This window comes from Danio aesculapii, chromosome 24, assembly GCF_903798145.1.
Source record: "Danio aesculapii chromosome 24, fDanAes4.1, whole genome shotgun sequence".
Classification (NCBI taxonomy): domain Eukaryota; kingdom Metazoa; phylum Chordata; class Actinopteri; order Cypriniformes; family Danionidae; genus Danio; species Danio aesculapii.
Window position 1 is genome coordinate 7,777,160 of NC_079458.1, and position 12,228 is coordinate 7,789,387.

Consider the following 12,228-nt stretch of genomic DNA (forward strand, 5'->3'; position numbering starts at 1 on the left):
AACATTTTCATAGCATATGTTTGAAGAGAAAAGTTTTTGTTAAACGGCGTCGCATTTTTGTGTTAGCACATTAATGGTTGTGTTAGTTTAAATTTGTTAGACAATCTCTGAGTAAACTTATATATAAAATGTGTTGATATAACTGAAAAAATGGCCGATCTCGAGTCATGATTAACAAGACGTTTCTCCGATAACGTGTGCTTTTTTGTTAAATTTGCTTAATATTTGTAAAACTTTGGATTGATAAACTTAACACAGCTTTCAGCAGGTTCTCAATGATTCCCTCTGATAACTTCATCCTTTTAAAGAGACTTTTCCCTTAGTTATTAAAATATTTTTACAGATTAGGCTAGTTTGTAAATTAGTATCGTAGTCACTAATTTACTATGTTAAAATGTATAGGTATATGTAAATATGGTATCTTCACCGATATTCAGAGAAGTATCCACGGTGTAAAATCAAACGGATAACTTGACAGTATGTTAGGTAGCTACACAGAAAATTAAGAAGGAAAGACTTTAAGAGGCAAAAGTAATCATACTTTGCTTTAATAGGTTAGAATGTCATTTATTTTTTTCTAAAAAGAAAAAACAAAGAAAAGGGGTCTAAAATTGTACCCTCTGAGCGGTTTCTCTTTCCCTGCTAAGCATTAATTTAATCGGAGATCATTTTACCGTTTAAATGCCAATTCACTTCTGATGATGATTAGGCGCTATTGAGTCCTGCGGGGCGCGCGCTCTCCAACTGGCCGTCTGATTGCGCGAGGACATAAACACATCACCTCCGACTCTGATTAGCGATGGAGGACCCACAGATGCTAATTATTCTTATAATTGCAAATGACTCCATTCAGGAGCAGTGCTCTTTGATCTATTGAAACCAGACAGCGCGCGCTCTCTCTCTCACGCTACTGAATGGGATACAATCAGAGCCCCCTCCTCTCGGTCATCGTATATGAGACTTTTATCAAAGATCTGCTCATAGACAATCGTTTCGCACCTTTGTTCTTCACTACATGAGCTACACACGAAGGGGAAAAAACAAAGCACAGTCTACCCGGCTTTATTATATATTTGACGCGCAATTAATAACTTAGTATCTAAATGGCGCAGGATAAAAGAGAGGAAATATTTTTATTGTTAAAGATTCCTTACAATTTTGTAAAACTAATGTGTTTGCAGGTCTAGTGGGACTACTGGTAAAATGTAAATTAATATTCAGAATAATATAATAGAAAATATGCAGAATAACGATGGATAAAGTATTAAAATGTTTTGATGCTATATTTTGTTTTGATAATATTTATAATTTTAAACGAGACTAAAGATCTTATGTTCTTAAAATTATTATTATTATTATTATTATTATTATTATTATTATTATTATTATTATTATCAGGCTATTATTAATATATTAATAAAATATTTGTAAGTTATATAATTATTAAAATCATTGGATTATAAAATGTGAATATCCCAAAAGAAATGATCTAAAAAGTAATATAATTATTTTTAATTCTAATAACTATCACAAAATTATATATCTTTCCAATTATATTATATAAACATAATTATGACTTATAGTAATTATAAATATATCTAATAATAATAATAATAATAATAATAATAATAATAATAAAATCTATTATCTAAATTCTTAAAATAAAATCGATCAAAAATAATTCTTGTATGATTGTAACAATATTAAGCAAATATATTATAAAATAAATTTTTGCAATCAACATTTGTAAGAATCTATTAGGAAATATTTATTAATAGTAATAATAATAATAATAGTAATAATAATAATAATTGTAATAATAGGCGGTTCATTGTGATGTGGCAGCCCCTAATAAATAAGGGACTAAGCCGAAATACAATGAGTTAATAATAATAATAATACCAAAATTAATAATGTGGTTAATCTTTTTAGTCAACGCTCTTTGCATTATTGCTGGTGTTCTGTAGAGTCAAGGTGACAGGATCATTAAACATGTGAGACCTTTACTTGTTGGTTATCATTCAAGTGCTTGCCTCTCCATAACATAATCACATAATACTTCTGCACATCTCATCTCCATAATGCTTCTCTGAAGGAAAATCCACACGTGGGTGATCTCATATCAGTCGATTAACCTGATAACAACCTGTAGCGTTACTTGTAGATGTAGATATGATTCTGTGAACATACATGTATAAAAATATAGAAAAATATATAGGTGAGTTTTGAAAAATGTTGAGTTTTGGTGATCACTCTAAAAAAGATAGATTGTTTGGAACCCAAACTTTGGTAAAATAAGCCAAGCATTGAGTTAAAAAGAGTTAAACAACTCATTATATTTAAGAGGGATGCATAAACATAAAAATTAAACGTATCAATTTAAAATTCTTAAATAATAAGATAATCATAATATGTATGATAAATAATATGCTAATAATATGATAAATGGTAATATTATTCTATTCCAAAACTAAAAAAGACCCAACTATTGTGTAAAAAAAAAGTGTGATTTAAATTTAATTGAAAAACTTAAATCAATATTGGGTTTGTCCATATTTTCACCCAATGTTGGGTTAAAACAAAGCCAACATTTAATCATGCAAGATTTTTTAAATTCTATTTGAATCTAAATCTATTCTGAATGCATCACTCTAAAATTTGTTGGATAGATTGTTACCCAATATTGGTTTAAAATTTTCAATGAAATTTAAATGACACTTTTAAACTCAATGCTTGGGTTATTTGACTTTTTTGGGTAATTATCTTTTTTTATAGTTGTCATTTTTCAAAACTCACCTATATTTTTCTATATATTATGTTCACAGAATCACATCTACATCTACGATAGTTCTGTTACATGTTGTTAGACACTTTCCTTCCAAAAACCCCCCCCTAAAATAATTAGGTTTTAATAGGATCAGCTCTTATAAATATTTAAGTATTTAAATGTAATTATTTTTGACACAGAATAGCAACTAAAATTAATTCTTAATACAAATAATTTCTTAAATGTTTATTTTTCAATAAAGTGAAACTATTAAAGCGTTCAGCATTAATTTTAAATTAATTTTAAATATATGTTCCTTTCATATTACATTAGTTTTTTTCTTAATTAATTCCTATCAGTGATTTGGGAATTGTCAGTAGGAGTTGAGGTTGTATTTGAGCTCTATGGCGCCTCACTGTGGTGGAATACAATAATGTTGCATCTCCTCCTATTTCATTCTTCATAAGCAACCTCTAATCTTCTTTCCCGATGCTTTACAATCAACACAAATAAAAAGCACACGCTCAAATAATAGCATTAATCAATTCATCCATTTAATGATTTCCTATAAAATCGTCACTTGATCAATTCATCCACAAATCATTCCCAAAACAAATCTTTGGAAAAACAGTGACTTGACGGTATAAAACTCACTCTGTGTCATATGTTCTGCTCTTTCTCTCAGTGCATATAGTCTCTGAATGCCAGCATTATATAGTTTTTGAGGAAGGTTGGTAAACCCAGTTTGGGGATGACCCGGTGCAGACGGCCCTCCAGAAATGTTCGTAGTCTGTGACGGGCCAGATGTTGGAGAGATCGAGGCGTCTGAGTCAGAGCAAACAGAGATTCGTAGAATTCACGGTGTTTCTGTGCCAAAAACAAGATATAAAATTAATATCTGATATTGCGAGAAGATTATTTTGAGGTTGTAGAGACCTGTTGAGTCTGCTGATTGTGATATGAAAGGGTCAGTTCACCCCCAAAAATCAATAATTTAACGTTACTCAATATTTACTAGTTTCAATCCTATGAGTTTCTTTCTTCTATTGAACACAAGAGATGATATTTTGAAAAATTATGGAAACCTGTAACCATTGACTTGTGCCATATTTGTTCTTCCTAATATGGAAGTCAATGGTTACAGTTTTATAACATTCTTCAAAATATCTTCTTTTTTGTTCAACAGAAGAAACTCATGAAGGTTTATAACCACTTGAAGGTGAGTAAATAGTGAGTACATTTTCATTTTGGGTAAACTGTCCCTTTAAGAAAAGACACTGCAGGTGAAAAGGGTAAAAAGGAAGAGAGTTATATATTAAGTTATATTACGTTTTTTGAATTACAAGATGTTTTAAATTACATGAATTTTCATACACTTCCTGTGCAAGAATCCGAAGGTGTTTAGCATGTTGGAGTGAAAGATTTTTATATAAGGATTTATCTCTTTTTATTGCTTTGTTATTCTGAAAATATGTCACCAAAACAAACTAAATTTGTTGGAAACCATTTTGGTAACCCTTCATATTGAAGATCCAGTAGTTAGTATAAATGAACAACTGCAAACAATGTATTTATTGCAGTATTTTATCATCTTTGTTAATGTTAGTTAAATAAAATGTATGAAATAGTCATTCATTTCTAGTTTTTGCTAACTCACAGTGCATTAACTAATATTAATAAAGGGATAGTTCACCCAAAATTCGATCATTATTTACTGTATTTGTTTAAAAATAAATTTGTTTTCTTCTGTTGAAAACACACACACACACACACACACACACACACACACACAATTTAAAAAATGTTGGAAACCTGTAACCGTTGACTTCCATAGTTTTTTTTTCTTGCTATGGAAGGTTTCCAGCATTCTTCAAAATATCTCTTTTTTGTGTTCAACAGAAGAAAAAAAAGTTTTGGATCAAGGGTTAGAAAATAATGGTAGAATTTTCATTTTTTTGGTGAACTATACCTTTAGCAAGCACAAATTTGGGATATGAATAGTGCATTAGTAAATGAACTATGATTATTTAATGTAAAAAAAGTAACTAACATCAACTAATGGAACCTTAAAAGTCCTACAACATATTAAGGAATGCAATCTGTAAAATATCTTTACATTAGACTGAAAAAAAGAATTATGAAAAGCTAAAAATCTGACGAGTGAAACACTTGAAACAAATATCAGAGGAAATCTGACCTGAAAGACGTCAGGAGGAACTGCTTCAACCCAGGCGTCAGTGATTTTGAGTCGGTCGTAGGCGTTTAAGAGCACTTCTATTGTTCGTGGAGATGAGCAGCAGTATTTTAACACCTGTGCAAGACATGGTATAGAGTCAAGCAGTTAAACTAAAAGAAAAACTAAAACAAATAAACAGGGAGATTAAAAACAAAAACAAATGGACAGTCTTTTTAATGTATTTTAAAATGTCATTTATTCCCCCAAATTATTGCTTCACATATTTGTGGAAATCATACAGTGTAAAAGCCAGCAGTCAACTTTATCAAATGAAATGAGTGTAGTTAATTCAAAATGTACTGAAAGTTAATTCTACTCATTTATAAAAGAGTTTTGAATTCAGTGTTGAAGGTAATGAATTAGTTAAACACCTCATTACTTAAACAGAGTGAGTTCACAGTACTCATATAGATTAGTTTTAACTCAAATGGTTTGCTGCAATCGGTTTCCTCAAACTGTTTGAGTTGCCTTAACATATCGGGTTTTACTGTACTCAGTTGGTTTGAGTTCTCTTCATTTATCAGGTTCTACTGTGCTCAAATTGCTTCATTTACTCACATGGATTAAGTTCACAGTACTCATTAGGATTAGTTTTTGAACTTAAATAGTTTGTTGCAATCAGTTTCCTCAAACGGTTTGAGTTAACTTAACTTTTTGGGTTTTCCAGTGTAATTTTTGATCAGGGTTTTTATCTTTTATTTTTAACTTTAACATTTATTTATTTATTTATTTTTTGGGAGAATCTTGTTAAATGAATGTTGAATTTTGTCTATTATTTTGTGGAAACTGTGATTTTTCTAAAAGAAATCAAATTAAATAATCAAAAATAGTATTAACAACTTAAAAGAGTATTTATTTATGTATTTATTTTTATTTCGTTTTTCATATTTTTGTTAAGAATGTAAAAACGTTTTACTTTTTTTTGTTGTTGTTTTTTTTTTTTAGAAAGTTTGAATTATTAAATGAAATATTTATTGTTAAAAAAATCATAAACTAGAGTGTTAAATATACACTGTGGAACAAAATTCTGCAAGATAAAAAAACAACAACTGACACCTGTGGTTGCCAGAATTATACAGTTAAAATATACAAATAAAAATGAATGAAGGGCGACACGGTGGCTCAGTGGTTAGCATTGTCACCTCACAGCAAGAAGGTTGCAGGTTCGAGTCCTGGCTGGGTCAGTTAGCTTGTCTGTGTGGAGTTTGCATGTTCTCCCGTGTTGGCGTGGGTTTCCTCCGGGTGCTCCGGTTTCCCCCACAGTCCAAACACATGCGCTACAGTTGAATTGAATAAACTAAATTGGCCGTAGTGTATGAGTGTGTAGGGATGTTTCACAGTACTGGGTTGCAACTGGAAGGGCATCTGTAAAACATTGGCTGGATGAGTTAGCGGTTCATTCCGCTGTGGTGACCCCTGATGAATTAAGGCACTAAACCGAAGGAAAATGATTGAATGAAATTAATGAAATAAAAAATATTTAATCTACATTACATAGATAAGAACTTATTATTACTTGCTACAACTAAATTAAACTCTCATAAGAAAAAAGAAACAGTAATTTCAACAATAACCAAAAAGAAAATCTCAATTTTGATAAGCTTAATATATAGTTAGTCAACATATAAAGTAAGAAGCATATATTTAATCAGCTATCAAATATTTACTGCAGCAAATTACAGTCATTTATTACAGTGAAAAAAATATTGTAAATAATGTATCAAATCAAAATGAAAGAATTCATTAATTCTGTCTTATTTAATGATTTGTAAATTTTTTTATTAATATAAAGCATTTGTTTTACATATAATTTTGTTACTTTTGACTGACCTAATGCATTCTTGCTAAATAAAAAATATAATATTTAGATGCTGATTATTATCTGAGAGATTCGCCATCTAGGGCGACACGGTGGCTCAGTGGTTAGCACTGTCACCTCACAGCAAGAAGGTCACTGGTTCGAGTCCCAGTTGAGTAAGTTGGCATTTCAGTGTGGAGTTTGCATTTTCCCTGTGTTGGTGTGGATTTCCTCCAGGTGCTCTGGTTTTCCTTAAAGTCCAACGACATGCGCTATAGGCGAATTGAATAAACTAAATTGGCCATAGTGTATGTGTGTGAATAAGTGTAGGGTGATTCCCATAACTGGGTTGCAGATGGATGGGCATCCGCTGTGTAAAACATATGCTGGATAAGTTGGTGGTTCATTCCGCTGTGGCAACCCCTGATAAATAAAGGGACAAAGCCGAAGGAAAATGACTGAATGAATGTCATCTATACCAAATTGAACATTCTTCAGAAACCAAACAATTGACCAGACTGCGATTTGCTTTACATAACAAAGAGTCTTTCTGAATAACAAACATTTTTTGGCGATCAGTTTCCTGTCAGCTTCCACCTGTTTCAACATCTCCACCTGTGCTGTGCAGGTCAAAGGTGGAAAGTTGTATTTTTGGGGAACATTGCATGGAATAATTAACTACTTGGGCTGATGAACAGATTGGGCCTCCCTCTGGGGGATTGTAGGGAATTTCTGCAATTACTGCTAATTAATCTCCTATTAACATTTGCCTCGTTAAGACTCAGGCAATTTATTTGGCACAAGTGGGACTCGTTGGATGCGTGAGATCAAGTGTTTTTAGCAGAGCGCTTTTGAACGACAGAAATAAATCCATCTGAAAGTGATTATTTCTCTGTTTGTGACAAGTAAGGAATTATATGTGGCTCGTGGTAAACTGTGATAATAGAGTTAATTTCTATATATTAGCTCAATTGGATAAATAGTTATAGAAAACTGTAATTTTGTCGATAGAAAATGGAGGCCTGCTTCGGTTGGGGGTTCCAAGGGGATGACCGGCAAACAGGTTAGTTTCAAAAATCCATGTTTTTAATAATTTCTTTCATTTTTGTGTCATTATAAAACAGATAGAGGATATTTTGAAATAAAATGCTGATTCATTTGATCACTATTAGAAAAAAATTATAAAAAAATTTTTTGTATTTCGCAGATATAAAATCCACACAGGATTTGGAAAATAATGACAGATTTTCAGATTTTTATGTTTCGATTTAGACTTTTTAACTAGGTCAATTATATGCCTTTTTTTCTGCAAACACTGTTTATTTTTCTTTAATTCATTTAGTAATTCTCAATTTCAATATGTCCATTGAGTATTAGTTGACTGTCTGCTTAATATCTGTTGATGCTGCTCCTTCAACAGACATTTAACTGACTATAAGAAACTTTGCAAGTACATGTCAATCCCAACCAAACAGTCTACTTATAATCTAATGAGAATTAGTTGTCATGTATATGCTATGTAACTCAAACGCACCATCAAAATGAAGTGTGACCAAATTTTTTATCTTGATTCAATATATATCTTATACATATACAAAATACAGTCTACAGTATAAATAAGCTACAACACAGCACCATTTAAAAAGCAAAGTTTTTTACTTAAATGATAATTAAAAAAAATATTTTGTCTACTTATTTGAAAGTGATCACTATGCATAAACTGGCATTCAAAATGCCAAAAATACACTCACCGGCCACTTTATTAGATACACTTGTCCAACTGCTCGTTAACACAAATTTTTAATCATTCAATCACATGGCAGCAACTCAATGCATTTAGGCTTGTAGACAATTCGCACAGGCTCACCACAATTGGACAATAGAAGATTGGAAAAACGTTGCCTGCTCTGATGAGTCTCGATTTCTGCTACGACATTCGGATGGTAGGGTCAGAATTTGGCATCAACAATATGAAAGCATGGATCCATCCTGCCTTGTATCAACAGTTCAGGCTGATGGTATAATGGTGTGGGGGATATCTTCTTGGCACACTTTGGGCCCATTAATACCAATTGAGCATCGTGTCAACGCCACAGCCTACCTCACTACCTTGTTGCTGACCATGTTCATCCCTTTATGACCACAGTGTACCCATCTTCTGATGGCTACTTCCAGCAAGATAACGTTAATGTCATAAAGCGCGAATCATCTCAGACTGGTTTCTTGAACATGACAATGAGTTCACTGTACTCAAATGGCCTCCACAGTCACCAGTTATCAATCCAATAGAGCACCTTTGGGATGTGGTGGAACGGGAGATTCACATCATGGATGTGCAGTCGACAAATCTGCAGCAGCTGCGTGATGCTATCATGTCAATACGGACCAAAATCTCTGAGGAATATTTTCAGTACCTGGTTGAATCTATGCCTCGAAGGATTAAGGCAGTTCTGAAGGCGAAAAGGGGGTCCAACCCGGAACTAGCAAGGGGGACCTAATAAAGTGGCTGGTGATATATATCTAATTTAAATCATTGTTAAATAGAAAACCTCATTAAGTAATGGCTACATCATGCCATTACAGATGATTCTTTCCCTCCAAATAATAAATAGTAAATTCCACAGAGAAAATAAATGAAATGACTATATGATTCAAGTAATTGATGAGTGAGACTTCTAAATGAACATTAGCAGACGACTGTCTTTAATTCACGTTTACTTTACTCTTTCTCCAGGTCTAATCCTGCATTCAACCTGAAGAATAGCATTTAATCATTCCAGTTTGGAAAAGAACCAGCTCAAACTGTGAGATGTACACAAGTAATCATAAATATTTACTTCAAAATAAAATACTTCCCTGAGTAAAAATATATGATAATAAAAGTTATTTAGCAATGTCTATGAGAAAACACGATAAATGATCTATCACTAGTCAAAAAAGTAGCTCATTTCAATATTATGAATAGCTTATACAAATGTGAAAAGATGCTATAGAATGTTTTAAATAATAGAAGTTGCTTTTTTTATGCATGAACATGTTAGCAATATTCAACAAAAACATGCTAGCAACATGCTACATATTTTAAAGCATAACATGCTTGCAACTTGTAAAACAAGGTAATAACATGCTAAAACAACCTGATCTCACGAGGAAACATAAGTATTTTACGTTTTGTTAGTTTAGTGGCCAATTTTTACAAATTCGTAGTTCAGTCGTTCGAGTTCAGTCATACGAATATGATTTTAAAAAGGAGGCGTGGCACCCAACCCCACCCCTAATTCCATCCGTCATTGGTTGATGAGCAAATCGTACTAAATTGTACATATGAGATCGAAATAATTCATACGAATTAGCCACTAAATCAAAAAGTTACGAGTTGCTGTGAGATTGTGTTGGCTAAAACATACTGGTTGAAATGATTAAATCATCTAAGCAATGCTATCAGTTTGTTAGAACATGCTAAAACGAGAGAGAGAGAGAGAGAGTCGTTACAAACAGTTTGGCGTTTCCCAAATCCATTGCTTTAACGAACATTCGCAAACTGCATCGCAAACTTGTACGCTTGCAACTACACATCTAGAGCTGTAGTTAGAAACCTAGTTCCTGGTTGTGTTCTAATCCCAGTTATCCCCCCTATGCCCTATTCATTTAGAACATTCTGACATTTAAACTTGGAATTTTTAAAGAAAAAAGCATTAACGTCATTCCTCTTGCATGTAATTTCGTTTCAAAGTATTTTTTACAGTTCAGTTTTAGCGATCTTCATATTGACAATTGCGTCTCCTTTGCAGTGCACTTTGAAAACATTTATACCATTTTGAAAGCAGCTGTGGCTCAGGTGACCTATTATTTAAAAGCGGAATTTACGTTCCGTCTCCAAAGCTTGTGAAAACAAAAATATATAGCATCCGTTAATACTTTTAATTTATAGTAGGTTAAATGTATCTGTACTGTAAGACATAGGCCTGATGGAACATTTCTGCAGTGGTTTGAATGTGTCAAATTGTAAAAGTAGACTTTTAAAAAACTAAATAAACAATATCCTACTTAATAATACTACTAATAATAACAATACTACTACTACTAATGCTAATAATAACATAATAAATTATTAATAATAATAATAATAATAATAATAATAATAACATAATAAATTAATAATAATAATAATAATAATTATTATTATTATTATTATTATTATTATTATTATTATTAATATTATTTTATGTTATTATTATTATTATTATGAATTAGGATTTTTTTCTTTTCCTAATAAATTGCTTACTGTAAATTACAACCATTAGCCTAACGATTTATGTGATTTATTTATAAAATTATAATACCTGTTACTAAGTGGTTTTATGTTTAAGAATAGAATATGGAATATCCTCAATAATATTTGTAAAGGAAACATTGGCCCTATATGTGCCGTTTACATATTTCAATTAATGTGGAAAAGGAGTGCATGTTTTTATCAAAACTAATATTGGATTTTTTTTTTTAAATGCGTGTGGGTGTAAAACAATATAAATTGCACAAAGTTATGGGGAAGTTGTTACTCCACCCCGTTAAGAGTGTCATTACGGATGTTTTATGTTATAACTAGCGTAGTTCCAATGATTTTTTTCCCAATCTTTTCCCAAATGATGCATCATACTATGATAGTTCAGCCGCGAGTTATGTTGTTGTTTGGGAAACGCACCCCAGAATAGCATAGCTGATGGCTAATCGTATTTGAAATGTAAAATTGCATCAGATGTATAAAGATAGTTTACCTTACAATGAATATTTACTCACCATTTACACACCCCAACTTTTTACATTTTCGTTTTTCTGTTGAACACAAAATAAAATTTGGAGCTGTTGAAAAATGTAGAGAAAAAAACAATTAACAAAACTTCGCTATCAGTTTCCAATGTTTTCTTTTGTGTTCAACAGAAGAAAGAAACGTAAGCAGGCTTTAAATCTTTCAAACCTGCAAAACCTTAAAATATTCTGTTTTAAACTTTAAAAATGACTAATTCAAGCTTAACACCTTGTAACAGAACAACTTCAAACTTTTAGATCAGATCCAATATTCAGCTTATGTTATTTAGTCCCCATAATTCCCAAATTAATGACAGAACCTTCATCCACTCACTCCTTGACTGTAAGTAATAGAAGAATAATACTCAGCATATCAACCCCCTTTTGTCCAATCCTGACCTTGGGCAGAGCTCCAGGCCAAACCCTAATGGACCCGTAATTGAGAAGCGCCTGTACGATCCTCTCAGGCTCATGCTCCGTCTTGTATGCCACCACCTTCAGGATGTTATGGAGCGGTGCATCTCCACCGTAATCCATTTCATTGACGAAGGCTCCAGCATTATTCTCCAGCAGCAGATCCACCACATCAGGGTTGGCGTTCTTGCAGGCCATGTGCAATGG

The 12,228-nt window shown here is 32.1% G+C and overlaps 1 protein-coding gene across 2 annotated transcripts in view; it reads right to left on the minus strand.

Annotated features, from left to right (window-relative positions):
* Positions 1–3,299: 3,299 nt before the first annotated feature.
* The window catches only part of asb10 (ankyrin repeat and SOCS box containing 10), a 24,648-nt gene continuing 15,719 nt past the window's right edge, over positions 3,300–12,228 (minus strand). For both annotated transcript variants that reach the window (XM_056451182.1, XM_056451183.1), the window contains exons 3-5: positions 12,007–12,228; positions 4,965–5,078; positions 3,300–3,634 (exon numbers count right to left, since the gene is read on the minus strand). The exon at positions 12,007–12,228 is cut by the window's right edge and continues 289 nt beyond it. In XM_056451182.1, coding sequence (XP_056307157.1) covers positions 3,449–3,634; positions 4,965–5,078; positions 12,007–12,228 — 522 coding nt within the window. In that variant the 3' untranslated portion in view covers positions 3,300–3,448. The remainder of the gene's footprint in view (positions 3,635–4,964; positions 5,079–12,006) is intronic.